Genomic DNA, 23,127 nt, shown 5'->3' with positions numbered 1-23,127 from the left:
GATGTGAGGCAGATGCCCCAGATGGGCGCTGCGTTTCAATACTGGTCTCAGCCTGCATGGTAGTTCCCTGATTTAGCGCTGCTGTCATGGCCGCAAACTCTTCCGAACCCTGTGCCATCACAGTCTGCTGAGTCTGAACAAAGGTGATGTGACTGGCAACTGACGGATTAGATGAACAGATGAGCCCTGACCGGCTTTTCTTTACCTTGCCTCAGCGAAAGAACACTGGTTGCCCTTGAATTGAATTTCTGACCTAACAAAGTCTATCAGCACAAGTTCGATGAACCTCGGGGGATATCGGAGCCTTCTGAAGCGATAGTTCCAAGACTACCTAGCAAAAGAGAAAACAGACAGCACCTCAGCCTGATTTCACCTGAACATATACGAGCATAGTTGAATGAGTGTGCCCTCTACTGAATTCCGCCCCAAAATTCGGCCTCAAAATCTGAGTCTGATACCCGCAGGTAAAGTTGACTCCCAAATACTGATAGTAATGCCCGCAGGCCCGATGCCCAAATTCACAAACTGGTGCCCGCAGGCCTGATGCCCAAACTCATACACTGATACATGCATTCCTGTAGAGACGCACTCTAAAGCACATAACAGATAAGTGAGAGCCAAAACACCCCTATGAAGGGGTAGGGTTTCCCTGTCCTATTTTGTCAGGAGCTAGGGTTTCACTACGCACGCAGCGGCTTCAAACAACCTACAATCGGGTAAGCAACCTGTCCTAGTTTGGAATGGTCACTATGGATCCGAATATGCACTAGGTCGAATGGTCAAAGAGGGTGCCCCGGTAAAACCGGGGTTTGTGTTCCCATACTGGCAGAGCCCACAACCGGTCAGCCTTATGGTCATGCCTTGACAAGACAAGCCTCCGGCAAATCGTTCAGGAATAGCAGATGGCAAACACGGTGTCCTAGGCGCACCAATGCAATGCAAAGAAACACACAAGTGTAGTAAAAAACAGATATCATGAGTTCGAGTCAAGTTCTCTAAATCCCCAGCAGAGTCGCCAAAAACTGTAGACATCCCCGAACGCCCCCGGGAGGAACGAGCTCCCGTTCCGTTCATATTTGGGGTCACTACAGCTCAGGACTCTCAAATTTGTCACGGTTCTAAGTCTGAACCAAAGAGTCCAAATCCGGCAAATTGTTTTGAAAAAAACAGATTTTTGAAAGAAGTGCCAAACATGGACTGCTTTGCCAGATACAGAGTCGCCACCTAAATATTTTTTAATGGGAAATTTAGGAAACCCTGACTTGGTGCCAAAAGGCCACGTGTCCGTCATCACCAAAGTTGCCTCGGCTCGGGAACTTGGGTACGATTGGGGAAGGTCACTTCGTGAGCACCCCCGCTCGCCCGATCAAATATCGGCCTCTACTAACCATGATATCAATTTTTGAAAATTTTGTGTGTCCTTATTCCGGTTATTAGCCTAGGTTACTATGTGATGCACACAGCATATAAGTATAGACTGGATCGCCTGAATTGGAACCAAAACATTTCATGTTCGTTTTTTTGAAAGAGGTTTTGCTACCCGCAGGTAGGCTTGAAACATTTGATGATTTATCCCAATTCAGATAACCCAACCTTCACCCACAGGCATTCGGGCAGTTATATCATATAAGCACGTAGCCTCATGGTAAGCATGCTATTCATGGCAGCCACTCACACGTATGCAAGGATGCTAAAGCATAAAACTTACCGGGCACTCCAAGCCAAAATAGAAACTACATTAGAAATCATGCATGATCCTAAGTATACAAAAAAATGCCTAATGCAACACATGCAAAATGCAACTATGGCAGGCTCGGCTATTCTAATCATGGCATATGGAGTGCTACAACTAACATGTATTCAACTTTGAAATTGAAAGTACAATGCAGTTAGTATGATGCGCCGAGCCCGGTGCATGCAATACAGATGAATGGATGCAAACATGCTGTCATACTGTATGCTAATTTAAATATGCCCTAATCTAACCATCATAAGCAGGTAAATAAAAGGGAGAAAGACGTGGGGTTGGAAGACATACAACACACACACGCACACTTATTACAGTTATGCCCTCGCGCAGAGGGTCCGAATAAATAATACAGTCCAAATATTACAGTCCGAATATTACAGTCCGAATAATATACAAATTCCTAATTAATTAATGAATTAACTACGAAAGCTGTAAAACTGGCATGCAAGCCAGGGACTGCCTCGCCTCTGATGGATGATGTATGTTAGGCTGCTTTGCGCGGAAATCCACCGGGATGCCCCGATTAGCCTCTGTTTTACAATTATTCTTGAAAAGCGTGCCAAGCTTTGAAAGTTGCTGATTCCTGATTTTGCTGCAACAGAGAGCAGGAAAGGGGCATAGCAGTGTATTTTCACAAATATATGCATGTCTCGATCCTCGTGCCACCAATCACGCATACCGAGGCATGATGGCCGGGGAGTCAAAATGCACAACTCAATATAGAATGGATGCACATGAAAACTACAGCTAAAACCTAACTCCATCATAGATAATCCGGAGTGTCGGTGACTGGGGAATTGAGACACATTCCGTCACTCGGAGTACGAAATGTACCTCGTTTCCCGTGCCCAGGCTAACTCCTATCCCGAACACGATGCAATATGCATGACATGCAACTAAGATGCAATCCTAACATACATCATGCTATGGAATGACATGCCTCGAAATGCGTGCACACAAGCACGCAAACCGAGAAAATGGCAGAATGTGATCTAAGATACAACTTAGTATGCACTATGCTGTGAAAATTATATGCCTCGAAATGCGTGTACACGGGCGCACAAACCGAGAAAATGACAGAATGCAATCTAAGATACAACCTAGTATGCACTATGTTGTGAAAATGAGATGCCTCGAAATGCGTGCACACGGGCACGCAAACCGAGGCGATGGTATATGCAATGCAAGTGATTAAAATGGCATGGAAAATGTAACATGGGCTTATACTAACATGAGAGAGCCTCAGCCACACTCACATAAGAGGCCGGTTGATGAAAATGAAGTGCCTCGAAATGCGTGCACACGGGCACGCAAATCGAGGCGATGGCAGAATGCGATGAAATGACATGGAAATGACAAATGGGCTTATACCAACATGGGTGAGCCTCAGCCACACTCACATAGGATGCCGGCGGATGAAAAATGAAGTGCCTCGAAATGCGTGCACACGGGCACGCAAACCGAGGCGATGGCAAAATGCGATGTAATGACATAGGAATGGAAAGCAATAATTCTGATGGAATTTCAGCAGTAAAATATGGGGGAAAACAGTCCCGAAATGAGGCGAAATGACACCAAATGCAAGGAATTGTCCCGAAATGCGAATTTAGGCACCCGAAATGGCCTATAGCTATGCCAAACATGCACAATATGGACATGCAATGCAAAGACAGAAGCTAGACAGTCCCGAAAAAGGCACTTTCACAGTTATAAATATGGCCAAACAGCAAGCATAGGTATGGCGAAAATGGCATGCAAGAATAGGGGCCAAGAGAGGGGTAATGAAGCAAGTGATATAAGAAAAATCCAAACTGAAAAATTTCCTTCTACAACATTGAAGAGGGATAAAAAATATGAATGTTTACAGTATATGGAAAGCCTCGAATCAATATACAAACATGCTAAAAAAAGACACAAGATTGAGGCTCAAAAGGTGCTATAACATGAAGTATACAAAATAATCATCAAACAGAAAACAAATGTTAATGAAACATGAAGTATAGGCCAAAATAATGCCACTTTCAGTTCGGACCAAGGTCCAAAAACAGAAGCAAAGGGGGTTGCCAATTTATGCAAAAATGGGGCCAAATAAGGGATATAACTACAAGTGACACATGGAGGCACCAAATGGTGAGGGGCCCTTCAACAATGTTGAAGAAGGGCCCAAAATAAGAATATTCACAGATTACATCATGCTCAAAAACAGATTACTCATGGGCCAAAAATAGCATGCAAGATTATGACACATAAGAGGATCAATGAAGCAAGTGCATCATGGAGGACTCAAACAGGGTTGAGCCCTTAATGAAAAGTGAAAATGAGCTCAAAATAGGGCCACTTTCAGTTATGGGCGGAGCTTGAATGTATAAGAAGGAGAGGCTAAGAAATATTGCAAAGAAAAGCTCAAAAAAGAGAAAATGGTAACTCACCCTTGGAAACAAGTCTTTTGTTGCTTCTTGGACCAATTTGCAGCTCCTTTAGCCTTTGAGAAGCCCTCCTTGTTGCTGGAAATGAAGTGGTAGTGGTAGAGCTTGGTGGTGATGAAGAACACAAGGTGTAGGACTTAAGGTTTTTTAGGAAAATGAGAAGGATGGAGATGGAGTTGTGTATGGAGGCTTGAAGAACAATTTTTCTAACCCTTGAATGTGATATAGCTTGCTTGTTATAAGGGCCAAAAAGGGGGTGTAAAGGTGGGGGAAAAGGAGAGCAACTTTCCCCCACAAAATATCCCCCGGATATTGATATTTTCTGGGGGATAAAGCTCCACAGCTGTAAAGTGCACAGTGCAACGAGCTCGGCCGGCCTGTTACTTTTGCTCCAGGTGGCCGGCCGGCCACACCCCCTAGCCGGCCACCAATTGATGGTGTCCCCCTAGCCGGCCGGCCACACCCCCTAGCCGGCCCCCGGCCACCAATTGATGGTGTCCTCCTATGTGTGTACAACACAACCCTGTGGTTAAAAGTCCAAGAAAGTGGGTCCAAGGGGTTCAACATTAGCTCGGAAAGAGGGGTTCAAAAGGGTCAGGTGGAATTACTGGCCGGCCACCAACTTTTAGGGTCCTCCCATGTGTGTACATCACAAATATGTGGTTCAAACTTCAAGAATGTGACCCCAAGGTGTTCAACATTAGCCCGGAAGTGTGAAAAACGGGCGCCGGAGGGCGTCGGAGGATGTATAACTGGTTGTTGCAACAATTGCTGGCCTCCCACCCTTCAGTGACCTCCCCGGTGATAAAACAGAGGTACCTGCCAAAAATGAACGAAAACCGTTGCAAAACGAAAGCTCGGGGACCAAAACGCGCAGTTCGAGGTCCCGAAAATGGGCTGTTAAGCACCGAAAGTGGCGTTCGACCACGAAGTGGGTTTCTCAGACCCCAGTGTCCCTCAAAAGGGAGAAAATAGGAAGTATGCCGAAAACCGGAGCAATAGGAGATGGTTAAGCGGTCCCGAACCGAGGCACACGGCCTGACGGCTCCGAAAACCGGAAACCGGACTCCGAAATGGGGAAAATGGCCTACGGCCACCAAATGTAGCCTACGAACATTGAGAGATGGTCTACGGGACCTCTCCCTTCCCTCAGGAAAAGAAACAAAGAAAACCGAGCCTGGTTTGCAAACCGAGGCAAAGTACAAAAGAGGGTTCGGAAGTCCGGAGGCAGGGCTCACGGCCGTGACTCTGAAACTTCTGAACGAGCACATTATGCAACATCACCAAGTGCTCAATCAGTGACGTCTGAGTCTTAAGGTCGGTCAAAAATGGGGTGTCTACAGTTACACAATCTATGGTAGCATGATATTTTGTTAACCAGTCCATTCCCAAAATTACATCGAAATGATCTAAATTCAAAGGCAGTAAATCAATATACAAAAGTGCATCCCCTATGACAATCTCACATGTAGGATACACATAAGCACAAGTCATGGATCCCCTAACGGGTGAAGATACAGCTAATAAATAGCTCATGGGTTCCAGTGGTCTATTTAATTTTTGAGAAAAAGCATGCGATACAAATGAATGTGTAGACCCCGAATCAATCAGAATATAAGCATTTTGGGCACAAATTGAGAGTATACCTGACACAATTATCTCGGTGTTCTGCACGTCTCCCGGTACAAGTGCAAACACCCGGCCTTGCCTTAAAGGCTCCTTTCCAGTGGCTTTGGGGTTGGGTTTTGGTGTATCAGTTGATGCTGCGGCACTAGCTGCAACCTTACTATTGCCTTGAGATGTAGAAGGGCAATCTTTAACCATGTGGCCCACCTTGCCACACCTGTAACATGCACCAGAAATCTTGTAGCAAACTCCCTTATGCCTTTTGCCGCATTCAGAGTAGGGTGGTATGGAACTATTTCCCTGACTAGAACTGTTTGTTGACCCTGTATTCTGTTTCTTATTCAGTGAGTTATTTCGGCCCTTTTTGAAATTGAAGCCTCGCCTCTTACCCCGCAATTCGGTCATCGGTGACTTAGTCTGTTGCAATGCAGTGACATTTGCCTCGGCCATGATTGCTCGGTCAAGGACATCCACATATTTCAGTAGTTTCAAAACATTAATCTGATCGAGTATCTCGACATTAAGCCCACCCTCAAACTTCCTGGCCTTTTTATAATCAGTATCAACCATATGTGGTGCATATCGGGCGAGTTCAGTGAACTTAGATTCATATTCTACTACGGACATGGTACCTTGTTTCAACTGTTCACATTCAGTTACCTTGCGGTCTCGGACACACTGGGAAAAATATTTTTCAAAAAAGGATTCTTTAAACTAAACCCAAGTCATGGCATTGTTGGTGTCACGAACGAGCATCCACCACCGTCTAGCCTCCTCTTGTAAAGTGAAGGTGGCCAGTAACACTTTGTGTGCTTCAGAACACGTAAATACTTCAAACAAGTTTTCGGTTTCTAAAACCCAGGCTTCGACCTTTAATGGTTCAAGGCCTCCTTGGAATGATGGTGGCTTCATTTTGTTGAACTTCTGTGTTAAAGCAATAACATCATCATGAATATTCTGTTTAGGTTGTACTAGAGGAGGTGGGGGCTGTTGGTTCTATTGTTGCCTTAAGGCCTCAGTCAACAGTTCAACCGTTCTTTCTAACCTTGCCATTCTCGCCTCAGATGATTTAGATTCATGGGCATTTCTTACATTCTCCATTTCACTATAGGCAATACGGTAATAATAAAGATAGGAAGTTGCTAACTTAGGCACATTAGCACATTAGCACATATATTCATGTCATGGCCACACACACTTTCTCATGCTCATAAAATGCCCTAATTACTTTTCTAGGACATCCAATAGCTCATTTGGACACGTGTGTGCGGTATAACTCGCGCTCTGATATCGTTCTGATACCACTCTGTCACGACCCAAACCCGCCCCTATGGGTTTAACATCGTAACCAGCCAATAATTCGCGGTTACCCAAGGCCTGCTTAACAGTAAAACCAATAGTACAGAGTAAGGGGCTGGTGGAAGCCAAACAGTAAATAAAAGATGTCCAATGAGCTGTGAAAATCTGAATGCAAAAAGACTTTTATGAACAAGCCACATTCATAACCAAAACATATGTACATACATCATATACACAAACGTCCAGGGTAGGGACCAAATCCCTTCACCATAACTGTACGGTCAAGTCCTATTCAGTCAATACAAAACAGAGGCAAAAGGGTGATTCTGAAACACCCCAAAACAGCCTTAGCTTCAACGGACTTGGAACCTCGAAGTGAGGTGCGATGGTTGGCTTGACAAAATAAGAGCTTAACCTGACGCTCCTGGCTTCGGTCCGGTACCTGGACACCTACATATAAATATAAATAGTGAGCTAAAGCCCAGTGAATAACAAATACGTAAAGGGGTTAAGAATGAATGTCCATTCATTTGCATCGGTAAATCAGTTATTCAATCAGTGGCTCACATTTCATGCCATAACAGTTATTTGGAAACCATAGTAGTCATATGTGGTACATCCAATAGCAAAACAACACAGTGGGTCTTAATAGACCGAACAGTCAGTTGATGGCCATCAAAATAGTAAACAGTAGTAGTTCGAAACATTGGAACTGCCAGAGATCTCTGTAACAGTAGCAGTAACAGTAACAGTAAGTTGCTATGGATGCCACGAGTATAGTTCATAAATAGGACAAACATTCATTCAGTAAGTAATGTTACTTTAGAAAGCAGTACAGTCAATCGTTCAGAAAATAATTGTAATTAAACGTATCTTTACAACATTGCTACTCATAGAGCACTGGGATAAAGACAGGCTAGTCAGCGTCCTCGGGTGCCAACCCTACACAGTTACAGAACGAACACACACACTAAGTTACACACATGGGATTAATAGCTTAGCCTCTAAACTTGACTTGGTGTGGTTCTATAACATTATCCTTATTAAGATGCCTTAAACTTGACCTAGGAATGCCTAGGATGAAATGAGGATGCAAAAATGTACAGTAAAACACTTTTCAAAATTTGATGAAACAGGGGTCCACACTCGAGCATGGCTTTCTATGCTCGAGTGGACATGTAGACAATGAAGCTCCGCTCGAGCGTGACTCCCATCGCTTGAGTGGGCTGCAAACTCATGAAAAGTACTGGTTGTGTGATATTCATACTCAACGGACACTCGAACTCTGCTCGAGCGTGAGACTCAGACCCTTGCTCGAGTGTGAATTCTCTCGCTCGAGTGGACTGCAAAACACATGAACTTCTGGGCATATGCATTTCACGCTCGAGCGTAACTTTCTATGCTCGAGTGGAAGTGCATGTACTTAGAGTGTACGCTTGAGCGTGGATCCAAAATTTGGAATTTCCAGATTGATCCTCAAGCACAAAACTCAACTTCTAAAGCTTCAAATTCGATTTTTCTGGGCTAATTTTCTAGTAAACACTTAGAAACCCATAATACAACATGTTTCAAAGATCATTTTATAAAATCAAGCCCAAAGGTGTGATAATTGAACACAATTTCAAAGAAACTTAAAGAACACAGCAAAAACACAACATGCATGAGTTCTTTTGAATTCCAATGCTCCAAAACATGGTGAAATGCAAGATTGAACTCTAAAACATGGTGAATTCATGGACTACAACCAAAATATGGACATGCATGTGAAAATTCTCTTGTAATTGACCTCAAAACTCAATAATATGGACATGCATGCACACATTGCTACTCAATTCAACTCTTTAGGCTATAACTTGACTTTAATCTCCAATACTTCCGTGAACCATGCAAGAACAACTTAAATTCACAATTAAGAGGAAGAACTCCCTACCTTAAGTCTTGAATTCTAGGTGTAGGAGCCTAATTTCTCAAGTTTCCTTCAAATGCTCCTAAGTTCCGAGCCAAACTTTGTTGAATCAACTATTCTCTTCCAACTCTCTCTCTCTCTCTCTCTCTCTCTCTCTCTCTCTCTCTCTCTCTCTCTCTCTCTCTCAGTTTTGGTCTAGGAAAAGTGATGAAGAATGATGCCAAACATATATGAATCAAGACTAAATAAATGGCCTAGCATTAATCCACTCAATGGCAATTTGGTAGTAAATGCAAACTAATGTAATTTAACTTTATTTATTCTAATTCAATCATTCCTAATCAAATTTTAATGAAACCTACCATAAAATCATATAAATCCTAATTGGCATATAACACTAATCATTTTCTAATTCGGTCGCCGATAAGGCCTTCAATTTGCAATTCGAAGTCACAACATGAACTGATCATTAAATGACAAACAGATAAAAATGCAATTACAACAACATACTTATGCAATCAGTTTAGAATTTCATCTTAACCAATTACTTATCATGCTCAAACACAGTTTAACACTAATCAGAGGTAAGGGTTGTCACGACAACCAGAAGAAGGGAGGCCTTCAGTTGGGGGAAACATATGAAATTGAAGATAAATACACTCCTGACCTTCAGTCAGTGGGCGGCAAGAATGTGGCGTGCGATGTGCATACTTCTCCGACTAAGCTCGGCCAGCCATTGAGAGCAATTGGAATCGTTAGAGGAAGAGGAAAGGGAAGAGGAAGAGGAAAAGGAAAAGGAAAAATGCAAGGAAGTGGAGTTCAAGCCACTGAGGTCGGGGATATGCAATTGTGCATCAATAGCAAAACAAATAGTGGAGTTGATGACATCAGTTCACCTGTGGATGTTGATGGTGTGAATATGGCGAACAAGGTACAAATACTGACTTTAATGCCCCACAAGTTCTGAATAACCAATTCATGCCCACATTAATAATGTGAATCACTAATTTTACAATTATCTGTGTTGTATTGTACTAGTTGTCAAACAATTGCATGTTTGCAGTTATGACTGCTGGCATATGTTTTTACACATTTCTAACAAACTCCGCACCAAACATCACAAGTTAGGAAAACTCTAAGGTTCAGAGGTTATACATCATTACACGTTCTTTTTTATGACTAACAACCTTGTTGTGTAAGCTTTAATTTTTGTTATGAAATGTGTTGTGTTAGTTGGTTGTTTATTTTTGTAAGACTTGTTGAGGATGTTGGACAGCGAAGGGTTGTTATCGGTGGAGGAACAAAAACTTCTTGACTATGTATTTGACAATAGCAAAAATGAAATGTATTGTTTCATTTAGTACTTGCAAATTTTAAATGACAGTCCACTGTGAAATAACTATCGTTCTAAGGATCAATATTGCTTGTAGGAACATTGTTGTTTCCATGAATCTTCAGGGATGGGCATGTGAAGTTGGTACCCGGCGTGACATGCGCACGCTAAAACCAGGGCCGTGGCTATCTGACAATGTAAGTGTTGGCTGCGCACATATGAATCTGAGTTTTTTATTTGAAGAACTTAGAAACCTTTCTAATCAACGTGCCTTGTGTCTTAAATACAATGTTCCAGCCAATCAACTTGGTAGTGGTGCAATTGACTAATTGATAGAGGGATTTACACAATGATGGGAGGCATACTGATTAGTTCTTTCCCGTATATCTGTCGGTAAGTAAGTGTTTAAAGCTAGGCTATGTTTTGTGTATGACATATTTTGACAAATGTTTCCGTCAATGACCTTTATGCATTACACATGCAAACTTTGATTCTAAATAAAAATGCGCAACCTCTGCACCATGAAAATATCGTCACGTCATTTTTCGGACATGACAGATACACTGGTGCGATTGATGCATGTCAGAGGGTAATATCAATGTTCATCCAGTTATATTAAAATGAAAATATGAAAGCCAGTACATGTTTACATGCCCTCTAAACATGGTTTGCACTTGTGTTTGCGTGTAGATTTACATGCCTTTCAATTACAGAGGAGTGCATTGGTTGTGCGTTAAAATTGATATGGTGGACCGTGTACCCTACCTATTTGACTCGTTCCCATCCAACCGATCGAACAAAAGGAAGCTAAATGCGGCACAAATTGTGGTATGACCTTTTGGTGCATTTCTCAACACTACAACAAACTTGAACATCCTTTACATAAACCAACTTCAACCTTGTGGAACATGTTCAAACTATGCACGACTTGCTGGCATTACACTTTGGAAATGATTATGTTACAGACGAGCGTAGCTTTCACCTCCGCATGTTAGATGAGAGGCCAGTACAACAACTGGATGAGTAATCCACAATCCCTTTCTCACATTAATGTGTATCCTGCATGACTGATTTAACGAACCTACTGACATTGATGACAAATTTAATGTGAAATTATTTTGTAGCACATTTGACTGTGGGATGTTCGTCATCAAATTCATGCAGTGACCTGATTTAAGCCCCAGTCCACACAAGGTACATTCTACCGCTTCATTTCCATTTGTCAATCAAATCCTTCCTTATATGTCCTGTAATTTTAATTGACTTGTCTCATGATCTTTCTATACAAAGTTCCATCCCTCTGTGCGTCATAAGTTGTTGGTTGACATCGTTATGGATGTCAATAATGTAAAGATCGCAGAGTACCGGGAGTGCCTTGATATTAGCAATGCCACAAGCTAGGCCAGTGATGGGAATGGGTTCCCAAAACGCCAGTAATTTGGGTGGCAACAGGACTTCAATAATTTTTTATTCTTTGATTTCAATATGGATGTTAATTATGGCTCCCCAGTATTGTTTTTGCTGGACGATGTAAAGATGGACTAACTGCAAAGTGAAAGTCAAATGTAAACATGGATCAAACATGTCGATGTGGCTGCTATCTTATTACTATTTTGTTTACGCATGTTTCTTGTTCGGATGAATGCGACCGAAATAAATATAATTTATGGCTATTTTTTTTACTCATATTTTGAGGAATGTACTTGCTGCCCAATTTCTCAGCATAACTTTGACGTCGCAACTGTAATAAAAAAATAATTTGAAATTTGTAAAAATAAATAAAAACAAATATAAAATTATATAAAATTATTAATTAGTTGTATGTTTTATTTGTTAATGAAATGAATTTATAATTTAATTACAAAAAAGAAAAAATTAATTTTCAGAAATGAAACCAACCACATTAGACGCATTTTTTTAGAAGCCATTTCTTGTGTTTTCAACTTATTTAATTATTTATTAATTTTATGACATTTTCAGCAACTAATAGTACAACATATAAGAGTCTTGAAGACCAATTACTTTGATTGTTAAAACTGGAAATATTGTTTGAATTCACATTTACGAACTAATTTCTGATGTGCTGATGGTTGTAGCTACAAGGTCGCCCTCAGAAGTAAAATAAAAAAAAAAAGGATTTCAACGACAAAATGTCCAAAATGGCAATAATAAATTGACTTTGACGGACAACATAAGTTCAATCAAAAATCATTTACTTCTTCATAAAAAAAAAAAAGCTACGCAGAATTACGTAAACGTCAACGCTGAATCTATAATTTCGCTCAACTTGAATCGGGTGTAATTAATTAGCCCTTATTTGTCAAAAGGACATTTTAGTTAATTTATGATATCCGTTAACGGCGTTAGTTACAATACAACTTCGATGTAATTTGTTAAACCTCATTTTGTCGATTTCATTTTAGGGTACGTAAAGTACTACTACCACATCCTCCTCGTTGTTGCTTTGGTAACATGAAACATCAGATCACCCGTACACTCAGACAACTCTGCATAAAAGCTGGTTACTGTTTTACACTTGCTCCCTAGTCATAATCGTACTATCTTCCTTCTTCGTGCTGTTATACGTCTGAAGTTGGTGGAAATTGTAATTCCTAATTTCCATTGATGTGTTTCATATTCCAAAGAAATTGTTGTCAGTGTGAGTTGACATCAAAATGTTATGGATCCCAAGTACATTACCAAATAACTTACGAAATATCTGACATGGGTGTGGGGCCCACACACATGTGATTTGTGTGCGTCGGACACCTATGTCACCGATTTGGTAATTTGTTTGGTAATTTATTTGGGTCCCTAACAGAACTCAATTCTTTATGTAGCAGTCAAATTGTTACTCGTTTTACAGTACTACATAAGTATTTGAAGACTGCATATGAATGAAAATCAATACTCTTTGTAGGTAATTTATATATGAGCCCATTAGCACATATGACTCCAGCCAAAACAAAAAATGCAACGTCTTACAGGGAAGGTTAAAAAAAAAAAAAAACAAATCTACATATCTGTTGCATCATTAGCAGCGTCTTATGAAGAGTTGTCCATACTGTCTGATTGACTGTCCTCATCCATTGTCTTATCAAAGTTCGCTTCGCACGCCGCCAATTTCTCATCGGTCAGCCAATCAACGTTCTCCTTCATAGCGCTGACTTGCCGCACCAAACTTGACAACCGTGTGTCCACTTCATTCAGCCTTTCATAGATATCTTGCAACTGTTGCAATACAGGAGCAACATGAGCTTCAACAATAGCTTCAATCTTGTTCGAATCAGACATTTTGTAGGAATATGTGTATGGTTTATTTTACTTACTACTTTTTTAAAGAAATGTACAGATTCATACACAACACTACGCTGTAAGTATTTATAAGATATGGTACATGACTTGTATGTTTTGAGAAGACCTCATGCATTGTAACATACATTGTATTAATTTCTCAAACTGGCCAAATTCATCTTGCACAAATTCGTTCCTTCTTGCATACACCAAGTCATCCGTTCAGTACCCCTGATCGTCCATTATTTGGCATTTCCAACACACATGCATTGTACCTTCCATCAGTACTATCCCACTGTCATTGATTTCCACACCCACAGTTTATCATACATTTATATTCATCATTTGTATTTGTGCCCCAACCCAACTTTTGGTCTATCCCAACCTAATTACATGTCTACTCATACATAAAGCGTAGCAAAATTTCTCTTATTAGATACATATGCCTTTCCAACTAGACCGAATCTATTAAATGAAATATTCAAATTAATTTATTTGCTTTTCCTCAGTTTGGGAAGGTGTTTCCACCAAACAACAATAACTGTGTTCACATGTTTAAATCACAACTAAAGCAGTGCGTGTTTCCACCTACCACCAACGTATTAATGACTATGGGTTTAAGGTAATTTAACATTTACAACTAACCACTATTCCAGTTTACAACCAGTGTTGTTTCCTTTGCATTTGGGTTTCTTTTTGCGTCCATATATTCTTCATGAACCTGCGAAAACAAAGTTGGACTCAATCAAGAACTGTCACACCTATGGATGCACACCACGGTATACGTCGTCGTGGACAATCACTTACAATGGTTGACAGCTCCCGACCGAAGTCACCAGAATTGGATTATGCAGGTGGGTATATTGATTCCTTCGGTGATATGTTTTCTGGAATGCTTTCAGTCCCTTATTCTGTGAATTTATATGCTTACTGTGAAATTTCATGTGAAATTAAGTTTAAGTGAGTGAATCTTATGATTAGAGATTCATATCTGTTTAATAAGAGAAATATCTGTTACAATTATGATGTTTAGAGAAGAAATTAGAAACCTTAGAAGCTTGATAATCTGAAATTGATTTTACCTTTGAGTTCAGCATAATTTTTAGATAATAATATGATTTTCTGTACAAATTTGATTCAGAATGATTAAACTGATTGATTTTTATTTTAATCCACTTATATATATATATATATATATATATCTAATGTCTCTTTAAACATTTGACTTGGAAGCCATTACATAAATATCTCCTGAGAGAGAGTCAGAGAAGAAGAACAAAGGGGAGAGAACTTCACCAAGGAAGAGATTGGGGAGATTGAGTGAGATTGTAGAGAATTGGACTCAAGGTATGTATAATCCACCTGAAATAGCCTCTTTCTTGGACTTGTGTAAGAATCCATTTTCATTCATGCCATCTAGGGTTTGTAATTGAGATCTTGTGTGTGTTGTTGGTTAATTGGAAAGATAATCATATCATTTGGTTGTTTTGACTTAACTTGCACTATCTAGTGAGAAACTACATCTTATCTCTTCAATTGTCATGTTTGAGCTCATCTATGTGGACAAATGGCTATATATGTATATATATGTGTGTGAAAGTTGGAAATATCATGGAATTGAACTATGTTTATGAGTTTCAAGGAATTAAGACCTAATTCAGTTTGTGATTCATATTTATATGTTATTGAGCCATATTCTTGTAATAAATTGACCTATTTGGAACCTTGTAATATGTTGACCAAGTTGGGATTGTGCCTTATTTCGAAGTACACAAAACAGAGGCAACAACCACACGTGCGGGGCTCACAGCCGCACGTGCGGGAAGCACCACCGCACGTGCGGGGCTCACAGCCGCACGTGCGGAAAATAGGGGAACCAGAGGCTAAGCTTCTGAAATAAAAGTACATGCGGGGCGGACGTCCAGCGAAGGGCCTCCGCACGTGCAGCCCATGTGCAAAAACCTCGTCTGCTTCGTTTTACTTGTTTGACCCTCTGGAATTATTAAAACCTGTATTTGATGCCTTTAAAATGTTGGTAAATTCATTCGAAGTGAAACGAATCAGATATTGTTTAAAAAGGAAAATGGACTAATTTCTTAACTGCGTGTATATGTAGGGCACATACCGGAAGGAACTACCGCTCCACTACAGCACTGTTAGTAATAATACTGTCGTAGTACATTTGCTTATTGTTAATAATCACTGTTAACACTCTGTCATTCGCAAGTTAACTATGTTAACCTATATGAACGATTAGAAAAATCTGTGTACATCTGTATGACTCTGAGACTCGTCTACTCTGTTGATATCTGGGCCTAAGGCCGATCTATAAAATCTGTTGGGCCTGAGGCCGATATGTAAAATTTGTTGGGCCCAAGGCCGCTTTGAAAACGTTTACAGAATAAGATTAATTATATGACCTTTGCACTTGTACATATTATAATTCAAGTTTATTACTGAACTGTTAAGTATTATTATTCACTGAGCCCTGCTCACTCCGTGTTATGTCTGTCTCTGTAGGTAATCAACTTGGAGGTCAGTCTTAACCCATCGTATCCGTTTCTCTTTTGTCAACTTCAATGCGTCCAATCACTTAGATGGAGCTCATCTATTTTTGTGGAGTTCTTGCTAAGCTTTTAGCTTTGTGCTCTAAGTTTTCTGTCTAATGTTATGATTTGTGTTTAACCCACTTTTACCAATGCTTTTGCTACACGCCTAATCATGGGGTCAGGTCTGTATATATGTATGTACATAACTGTTTCTCATATGTATGTTCACTGTATGTTTGTCTGTTTGATACAATGTTTGTGATGCTGGCATATTAGTGGCAGCTCAATGAATACTGTTTATGTTGATAATTGCTTCCGTTCAGGTCCCATATGTTATGCAAATCGGATTTTATGTTTGTTTCCGAATTGGTCATGCCCAAACTTTTAGAGGCGAGTTGGGTGTGACAAGTGGTATTAGAGCACAAGTTGCTATCTCACAGTCGAATCCATTGAGCCTTAGGATGTCTAGAAAAGACTTACGCATCATGCATAATATTCTGAATGCATACGAAAAGGTTGATGGCAACGTTAATTGTACACGTAATATTTGTTAACACAAATGATTACGCTCCATGTCTATTATATATCTCTTGTGTATATTGAAATTGATTGTCATGTAGAATATGGTGAGAACAAGGATGGAAGACTCGGAAGATTCTACTTCTGCATGGTTGGATAGAATGGAAAGAATGATTATGGAAATGGCGGAGACTTTACGGCAACAATAGCAACAGCCACAACCACAACCGCCACCGCCACTGCCACCGATACCTCCGCCTGTGGTACAAGATTTCCATGCTGAAGACTGAACCGTTACACTCACAAAAGAATTTAAAAAGATGAATCCTCCATCATTCAAGGGAGGAATAGAACCAATGAAAGCTAAAGCGTGGGTGTTGGGAATAGAAAAGCTGTTAGAAGTTTTTCCTTGTACCAAAGTCCAAAAAGTGCAACTGGCTACCTTCACTCTCGAAGACGAAGCACGGAGGTGGTGGATGCTTACGAGAACTGTACACCAAGGATTAACGTGGGATAGATTCGTGGAACGGTTTTATGACAAGTACTTCCCCCAAAGTATGCGAGACAAGAAGGTGACAGAATTTGAAACTCTCAAACAAGAAAATAAAACCGTTGCGGAATATGAAGCCTAATTTGCTGAGCTAGCCCGGTTTGCACCACATATGGTGGATATGGATTATAAGAAAGCATAAAAATTTGAAGGAGGATTACGGAATGCTATCCTTGATCAAGTCAACATGTTGAAGTTACCCACCTATGTTGATGTGTTTGAGAGGGTTGTTATAGCAGAGGGAAACATTGCTGCTCAGAATCGGATTTCCGAGTGGAAAGGAAAGAGGCAGAACATTTAATTATCAAAGGGGTCGGCCACTCCACCAAACAAGAAACAAAATTCAAGCACCTCTAGTACTTCCACCCCTACTCAGGATTCAACTCCTGGTTGTTCAAAAAGTGGAAAGAAGCACCATGGGACTTGTTATTCGGTTGACTGGAGCATGTTTTAGGTGTGGTAAAATGGGTCATCTGGTAAAGAACTGTCCTCAGAGAAATCAACAAAATGGAAATAGGGCTACTGCAAGTTCAGCAGGGTCTACACCAGCTCCCAACACCAAGTCAGTCTCAAAGCCTATTAACAATAAAGACACCGCGAGACAAGGGAGGGTGTTTGCATTGGTTCCGGGAGATGTGCAAAATGCTGCAACAGTGGTGTCAGGTACATTTATTATTCACGGTCATTCTGCTCATGTATTGTTTGATTCTGGCTCTACCCATTCCTTTGTGTCAAAACTATTTGCTCAAAAGTTAGATACATCTGAGGATGTATTATCTTATATGTTATGTGTGTCTTTACCTTTAAGAGACTCTATGGTCTGTACTTTTGTATATTTTTCTTGTGAACTCCTAATTGGGGATATCTGAGTTTATGCCAACTTATTGCCTCTTGAAATGACACATTTCGATGTTATTCTGGGTATGGATTGGCTGAGTGACTATCGTGCGACAATTGATTGTCTGACTAAGAAAATTAGTTTCCACCCTCCGGGACAATCATAATTTACCTTTCAGGGGCATGGAGTAAGTTCGCCACCCTATTTAATTTCTGCAATGAAGGCATGCAAACTACTATAGAAAGGATGTCAGGGTTATTTATGCAGTGTTTTGGAGGGTCAAGCGATGAATGGGAGTATCGATATGATTCCAGTTGTCGTTGAATTTCTGGATGTTTTTTCCGAAAGAGTTACCAGGGGAGTTAGTAGACCATGAAATTGAATTTATGATTGAAGTGGTGCTGGGAACTCAACCCATTTCTAAAACTCCATATAGAATGTCACCAGTTGAAATGAAAGAGTTGAAGGTTTAGTTGCAAGATTTACTTGATAAGGGGTTCATTCACCTGAGTGTCTCTCCATGGGGTGCACCAGTTCTATTTGTGAAAAAGAAAGATGGAACACTCCGATTATGTATAGATTATAGAGAACTTAATATGGTAACGATCAAGAGTAAGTACCCATTGCCTCGGATTGATGATTTGTTTGACCAGCTATAAGGGGCACAAGTCTTTTCGAAAATTGATTTACGGTCCGGATACCACCAACTGAATGTTAAAGCTAATGATGTTGAGAAGATAACTTTCCGAACCTGATACGGCCATTATGAATTTCTGGTTATGCCCTTTGGAGTTACTAACACACCAACAACGTTTACGGATTTGATGAATCGTGTCTTCAAGCCCTATCTGGATGAGTTTGTGGTGGTATTTATCGATGACATCCTCATTTACTCGAAGAATGCAGAAGCTCATGAGAATCATCTTCGTTTAATTCTTCAAACACTTCGAGAAAGGAAATTGTATGCAAAGCTAAAGAAATGTGAATTCTGGCTACATGAGGTAGCATTCTTGGGGCGTGTGATAACGAAGGAAGGTGTATCTGTGGATCCGCACAAGATTGAGGTAATTATAAATTGGCCGACTCCTACCAATGTAACTGAAGTGCGTAGTTTCTTGGGATTAGTCGGGTACTACAGGAGGTTTGTTCAAGATTTCTCCAAAATTGCTGTACCACTTACTCAACTGACTCAAAAGGGAGTTGTATTTGAATGGTCAAAACAGCGGAAATCTGCCTTCCAGGAATTAAAAATGAAGTTAACTACAGCTCTGGTTCTTGCCTTACCATCTGGTAGCGAAGGATTTGTGATCTACAGTGATGCTTCCTACAAGGGATTAGGTAGTGTGCTTATGCAAAATGGAAGGGTCAACGCTTATGCTTCCCGACAACTAAAACCCCATGAAAAGAATTATCCCACGCATGATCTTGAGCTTGGAGCAGTGGTTTTTGCTTTGAAGATATGGCGGCAGTATCTGTATGGAACTACATGTGAAGTTTATACTGATCATAAGAGCCTCAAGTACCTCTTTACGCAGAAGGAGTTGAATATGCGACAGCGACGATGGTTAGAACTTATTAAAGACTATGATCTGCAGATTCATTACCATCCCGGTAAAGCCAATACAGTTGCAGATGCACTTAGTCGGAAAGGTGTAGGAAATCTGGCAAGTCTGTTTGCGGGGCGAAAGGAAGTATTATTAGAATTGGAGAAAATGAATATAGACTTTGTGATACATGAACGGGATGCCATGGTTGCAACAATAACAGTCCAACCAACATTAATTGAAGAAATTAAGCAGAGAAAAATGGAAGATGAATTTTTAAAAAAGATCTGTGATGAGTTAGGGAAAAAACCGAGACCGGGATTCAATTTGATGAATTCAGTACTCAAATGTCAAGGTAGATTATGTGTTCCCAATGTATCAAAAGTTAAACGGAAATTGATGGAAGAAGCACATGCCTCAAGATTTTCAATGCATCCTGGGAGTACTAAAATGTACCAGGATTTGAAACAAAATTTTTGGTGGCCAAGTATGAAAAGGGAGATCGCGGATTTCGTCGCTAAATGTTTGCAATGTCAGCAAGTAAAGGCAGAGCATCAGAGACCGGCAGGGTTATTGCAACCCCTTCCAATCCCGGAGTGGAAATGTGAACATCTGACCATGGATTTTGTGGTAGGGTTACTATGGACTCCTCGGGGTATGAACGCTATATGGGTCATTGTAGACCGGTTAATTAAGTCTGTCCATTTCCTACTTGTGAAAACTCAGTGCAATGTAGACAAACTTGCTGTAATCTATGTGAATGAAATCGTGAGACCCCATGGTGTGTCGGTTTCAATAGTATCAGATAGAGATCCGAAGTTTGTATCTAGATTCTGGTAGAGTCTACAGGGAGCAATGGGTACAGAATTAAAGTTTAGCATAACTTTCCACCCTCAGATAGACGGACAATCCGAAAGAACGATACAGACATCAGAGGATATGCTCTGAATGTGTGTTTTGGATTTTCAGGAAAGTTGGGAAACTCATCTACCATTGGTAGAGTTTGCATATAATAATAGTTACCATTCGAGTATTGGGATGGCACCCTATGAGGCTCTGTATGGAAAACCATGTCGTTTCCTTGTGTGTTGGGCCGAAGTTGGAGATAGGTCATTGTTACGGCCCGAAATTGTCCAACTGACAACTGAAAAGATTAAGACTATTCGGAAAAAACTCAAAACCGCCCAAAGTAGGCAAAAGAGTTGTGCGGATGATCGACGAAGAGATTTGGAAATTGAAGTAGGTAATCATGTTTTTGTAAAGGTTACTCCGATAAAGAGGCATCCCAGATTCGGAAAAAGGGATAAGTTAACACCCCGATATGTTGGTCCGTTCCAAGTTCTAGAGAAAGTGGGTGCAGTGGCTTACCGAGTTGCTCTTCCACCATGTATGAGCCCAGTACATAATGTATTTCATGTATCTATGCTTCGAGGGTATCTTCCGGATCCGTCTAATGTTATTGATTACCACCAAATCGTTCTAGATGATAAGTTAACTTATGAAGAAAAGCCAATTCGAATTCTAGATTGGCAAGTGAGACAACTACGGAACCGAGAGATTTTGATGGTGAAAATCGAATGGCAGGAACATTACGGAATCGAAGCTACTTGGGAAAAAGAAGAGGACATGCAATGCTAATATCTGGAATTATTCCTGTCATAGGGTAAAACAAGTTTGAGGGACCAAACTTATTTAAGGGGGGGGGGGGAGTGTAATAACCCGACCCTTGTATATGTTTTCTGGTATGTTTTCAGTCCCTTATTCTGTGCATTTATATGCTTACTTACTGTGAAATTTCATGTGAAATTAAGTTTAAGTGAGTGAATCTTATGATTAGAGATTTATATCTGTTTAATAAGAGAAATATTTGTTACAATTATGATGTTCAGAGCAGAAATTAGAAGCCTTAGAAGATTGATAATTTGAAATTGATTTTACCTTTGAGTTCAGCATAATTTTTAGATCATAATATGATTTTCTGTAAAAATTTAATTCGGAATGATTAAACTGATTGATTTTTATTTTAATCCACTTATATATATATATATATATATATGTCTCTTTAAACATTTGACTTGGAAGCCATTACATAAATATCTCCTGAGAGAGAGTTAGAGAAGAAGAACAAAGGGGAGAGAACTTCACCAAGGAAGAGATTGGGGAGATTAAGTGAGATTGTAGAGAATTGGACTCAAGGTATGTATAATCCAACTGAAATAGCCTCTTTCTTGGACTTGTGTAAGAATCCCCTTTCATTCATACCATCTAGGGTTTGTAATTGAGGTCTTGTGTGTGTTGTTGGTTATTTGGCAAGATAATCTTATCATTGGTTGTTTTGACTTAGCTTGCACTATCTAGTGAGAAACTACATCTTATCTCTTCAATTGTCATGTTTGAGCTCATCTATGTGAACAAATGGCTATATATGTGTATATATATATATGTGTGTGTGTGTGAAAGTTGGAAATATCATGGAATTGAATTATGTTTATGAGTTTCAAGGAATTAAAGGCCTAATTCAGTTTGTGATTCATATTTATATGTTATTGAGCCATATTCTTGCAATAAATTGACCTATTTGGAACCATGTAATATGTTGACCAAGTTGGGATTGTGCCTTGTTTCGAAGTACACAAAACAGAGGCAACGATCGCACGTGCGGGGCTCACAGCCGCACATGCAGAAAACAGGGGAACCAGAGGCTAAGCTACTGAAATAAAAGCACGTGCGGGGCGCACGTACGGCCATCTTCCCGTACGTGCAGTGAAGGGTCTCTGCACGTGCGGCGAAGGGTCTCTGCACGTGCAGCCCATGTGCAAAGACCTCGTCTGCTCCGTTTTACTTGTTTGACCCTCTGGTATTATTAAAACCAGCATTTGATGCCTTTAAAATGTTGGTAAATTCATTCGAAGCAAAACGAATCAGATATTGTTTAAAAAGGAAAATGGACTAATTTCTGAACTGCGTGCGTATGTAGGGCACATCCCAGAAGGAACTATCGCTCCAACACAACACTGTGAGTAATAGTACTGTCGTAGTACATTTGCTTATTGTTAATAATCACTGTTAACGCTCTGTCATTCGTAAGTTAACTATGTTAACCTATATGAACGATTGGAAAAATCTGTGTACATCTGTATCACTCTAAGACTCGTCTACTCTGTTGATATCTGGGCCTGAGGCCGATCTGTAAAATCTGTTGGGCCTGAGGCCGATCTGTAAAATCTATTGGACCCAAGGCCACTCTGAAAACGTTTACAGAATAAGATTAATTATATGACCTTTGCACTTGTACATATTATAATTCAAGTTTATTACTGAACTGTTAAGTATTATTATTCACCGAGCCCTGCTCACTCCGTGTTATGTCTGTCTCTGTAGGTAATCAACCTGGAGGTCAATCTTAACCCATCGTGTCCGTTTCTCTTTTGTCAACTTCAATGCGTCCAAGCACTTAGATGGAGCTCATCTATTTTTGTGGAGTTCTTGCTAA

General features: G+C 40.3%; 1 protein-coding gene across 1 annotated transcript; it reads left to right on the top strand.

The window, feature by feature from the left end:
- The first annotated feature begins 20,672 nt into the window (after window positions 1-20,672).
- LOC145821493 (uncharacterized) lies at window positions 20,673-21,272 on the top strand. The gene has a single exon (XM_082918015.1). The coding sequence runs from the start codon at window positions 20,673-20,675 to the stop codon at window positions 21,270-21,272; it is 600 nt and encodes a 199-aa protein (XP_082774141.1).
- The last annotated feature ends 1,855 nt before the right edge of the window (window positions 21,273-23,127 follow it).

The sequence above is a fragment of the Camellia sinensis genome, chromosome 3 (assembly GCF_055761805.1).
Source record: "Camellia sinensis isolate YWXY chromosome 3, ASM5576180v1, whole genome shotgun sequence".
NCBI classification, from domain to species: Eukaryota; Viridiplantae; Streptophyta; class Magnoliopsida; order Ericales; family Theaceae; genus Camellia; species Camellia sinensis.
This window is presented reverse-complemented; position numbering and strand designations above follow the sequence as displayed.